The sequence below is a fragment of the Cyprinodon variegatus genome, unplaced genomic scaffold, assembly GCF_000732505.1.
Source record: "Cyprinodon variegatus isolate N-32 unplaced genomic scaffold, C_variegatus-1.0 Scaffold817, whole genome shotgun sequence".
NCBI classification, from domain to species: Eukaryota; Metazoa; Chordata; class Actinopteri; order Cyprinodontiformes; family Cyprinodontidae; genus Cyprinodon; species Cyprinodon variegatus.
In genome coordinates, this window is record NW_015151270.1 from 88,114 (window position 1) to 91,649 (window position 3,536).

Below are 3,536 nucleotides of genomic sequence, written 5' to 3' on the forward strand. Positions count from 1 at the left end.
TCAGATCCGTTTGGACCAGCAGACTGAGAAGTCATGGAGGTCCTGTAAAATTCAAGGAAACATTCACCCTCTAGATTAAATAATTCTCTAGATGAAATCCTGCATCACAGAACCAGAAATATGTCCGATCATCTTATTTTTTTTGCGGTTGCTAAAAACCGTTAGCACAGCTTGGTTAGCTTTAGAGTTTAAGAGGAGCTCAGGCTGCCGTAAAGCAGCGCTCTGGGTCACATGACCCACTCAGTCTCTGATCCGACTTCATAGAGTTTTTGAAAACATCATCAATATTCACCAACCGCTGAATACTGAACTGAGAAATCACTGAATAGATCTTAAATTAGACTAATAGTTTGGGTAAAAGTTCTGCTATGTTGCATTAAATAAAACCTAAATCGACTTATTGCCAAACAGTTTCAATGTTGAACCTGATTTCAAAGAAAACATTTTAAACTATCCAATCTTAAAAGTTTTAGTCTCTAAAAACTAAAACGTATCTAAATCTAACGAACCAATCAAAGCTGATGGTAAATTCTAGAAGTGCTGAATGGCGCCACCTGGTGGTGAACATGGAGACTAACGCGCTGATTTCTCCTCAGACCATCCGACGCTGGAGCCTCGGCACTTCATCGAAGAGAGCGTGGTTAACGAGTACCATCAGGACTACATGTTCCTGGACTGCATCAAGTTCATCAACGAGGTGGGAGATCACACTGGGTCCAAGTCGGCTCCTTAAAACGCGACTCGTCCGTCATTCATCTGTGTGATCAGGGAGCCGACCGGGCCTCCGTATTTATATACATGCTCGGCCTCAAGGCTATTAGAAGCTCTGTTTGTATATAATGTCTGCAGAGACAGAAAAGTTTGTATGACTTCAAAATAAGACGAATGTTTCTGTTTAGCTATAGAGATAAAAAATGATGCAGTTCCTGTTGCATGGTTTATAAACAATCCCCCTAAGATTAGCGCCATAATAAGACTCTAGTTTTCATATTTAGAAAGAGAATAAAGTCTCAATGTTACAAGAATGGAAATGGTAATTATTTCAGAGTAAAGTTGTAACACTATGAGACAAGTAAAGTCATTTTAATAAGAAGAAAGCTTTTAAAGATTTTAACCTGCTAATATAACACTACTCGCCTTATTATTACAAATGTATTCTGGTAATTTAACAACTTTAATTCTGTTGAGTTAATATTATGACTTTATTTTATTCATTTAAATACATGCTGGTGAAGATTGTCAGTCATCCAGGTTATAGTCATTCCAGAAGAGGAATGACTTCAATTGAAAAAGCTTCCTGGATGGGAAGCTAAAAAACGTCTTCAAAATTGGAAACAAAGTCCAGTGGATTGTATTTTATTTATTTATTTTTTAAAATAAAATATATATACCTGTTAGTATGGCTCTAAAGGGCTCCTTATGCTTGGTGCACGGACATTCTGCGTGGAAAATGAGCCTCACAGCTTCTGCAGCATTTATACTCTATGCTGCTTTCCCCCTGTTCTGGCTGAGTTCAGCACAAACATCAGGCTAACGGCACCAAACTACACAAGGAAGTAGAAAGCACAACCGATTACAACTTTATCAAACCCTCCTGATGCCGTCCTACTGCGACAGTCATTTAATTCCTGGAGTTTTTCCCCAATGTGTTGATAGTTGTGATATTTATGAGCCAAATGACAGGATGTCTTAAGATGTTTATGTTTGCAAACCTGCGCTAGCAGGTGCAGCTGCCCGCTCTCCATGTTTTCCGTGTGGTTCCGGTGTAGGTACCGAATCTGCTTGTGCCCTGCGCATGCCAATTGCGTTACTAGTGTTGCACCGATGCCATTTTTTGACCCTGATACCCGATACCTGGCTGTGTATCGGCCGATACAGTCTGTTTGAAATTTGAGTGTGTGTGTATATGAACAACTGCATAGTACTTACTACTTACTTTTATTCTTAAGAAACGGGTGCAATACAGTTTGTCCGAGTGGATTTGCCGTATGATGACCACATAAAAAAGGGGAGGTCCCTGAGCAGATCTGGTACCTACACCGTCCGCATAGTTACTAATTTTCCTAGGTGCTCCTTTTGGAAATTCTGTCTGCACAGAGAGGGATGGAAGCCCAAAATGACGAAATTGGCTGCACCGACCTCACAGAGTCGTCAATCGTAAATCAAGCTTAATACTGTTTCACAGGTTTGAATCAGAGGTTGAGCATGCCGTCCGTGTGGACAGAATCTCTGCATCAGGCACCAGAGATCCGGTGATTTGGCCCATAAACACCACAACTATCAACAGACTGTGGGAAAAGCTCCTGGAATGAAATAGCTGTCGCTCTTGGATGAGAAGGCTTTAAAAAGTTAATGGCCATGTTTTCTGGGTCCTGGTGTAGTGTGGTGTTGTCAGTTTGCAGTTGGTGGTGAGCATGCCCCCTTGGAGCCCGCCTGGTTTAGGGAAAAGCAAGCAAGACGTTGTAATGGGCGACTTGCTTTCGGTGCATCGTGAGCTCTTATGCAGCTGAGCTCATAGAAGAATATGTTGTAAACCTGGAGTTCAGAACAGCTGGTTCTTGGTTTTTTTCCCCTCCTGAAGTTTTCATTAAGATAAAATTATATTATTAATCTAAAATTATTAGATATATGATGCCACTCCACTGTTGGCATGTCAGTATATTTATCACCAAATTTATTCCTGTGGGAAATATTTACTTGTGTGTTCTCATGTGCTCCTGAAATGTCATCAGCCTCAGCCCTAGAACTCTTCCAATTCACAAGAACAAGAAGACCGAGAACGGACTAAGTCCCCGGATGTTGTTCTGGCCCCTCCCTCTTTACCCAGCATGCATCAGAGCAGACTTGTCCATTCTTGAGATTGACAGCTGTCCCAGCATGCACTGCGGTAGCAGCAGCTGCTAATGTAGCGCTCACAGAGCTCAGAGTATTAAGTTAAAAGTTATCTTTTCTATTCAGGTTTTAAGATAATTTGAGGTGAGAACTTTGTACCTGTTATAAAAAGACCCTTAACCCAACACTGCTCCCCGGGCGCCGCACAATGGCAGCCCACTGCTCCCCAAGGGGAGGGGTTAAATGCAGAGAGGGAATTGTGAGTGTAATGAAAAAAGCCTTGTAATGGAAAAAAGCAACAAAAAAAAGCACTGAATGATAGCTAATTTGACCAGTCTGCCTTTGCATTCTGGTTTTGTTAGAGACCAGTTTGAACCAGCAGATTAGTCATGGATAAAGTCATGGAGTTCCTGGTAAATTAAAGGCCACATCCCCCCTCTAGATCAAATCCTCTGTCAGAGAATCAGATAGGGGTGTGAATAATAATCGATCCGATGCATCGATACGTCCGCAGGAGTATCGATGCATGTTTTTTTTTCCTCTGGTCTATTTTTATCCATTTGCTCCTGGGCGTAATTCTCCTCCCGTGCTGCGGTGGCGCTAAACCTATTTTGCCCTCCTACCGCGCTTCCTGGTTATACTCTTACAGCAGTGTGTTGCAGTAAGCTTGATGCAGACATTTTTGATTTTATGCTCAATATTGA

At 41.7% G+C, this 3,536-nt stretch overlaps 1 protein-coding gene across 2 annotated transcripts in view; it reads left to right on the forward strand.

Moving 5' to 3' along the window:
* Positions 1-3,536, forward strand: part of ppp2r4 (protein phosphatase 2A regulatory subunit 4) — a 44,884-nt gene that overhangs the window by 16,641 nt on the left and 24,707 nt on the right. For both annotated transcript variants that reach the window (XM_015396729.1, XM_015396730.1), the window contains exon 8: positions 597-697. In XM_015396729.1, the coding sequence (XP_015252215.1) occupies positions 597-697 (101 nt within the window). The remainder of the gene's footprint in view (positions 1-596; positions 698-3,536) is intronic.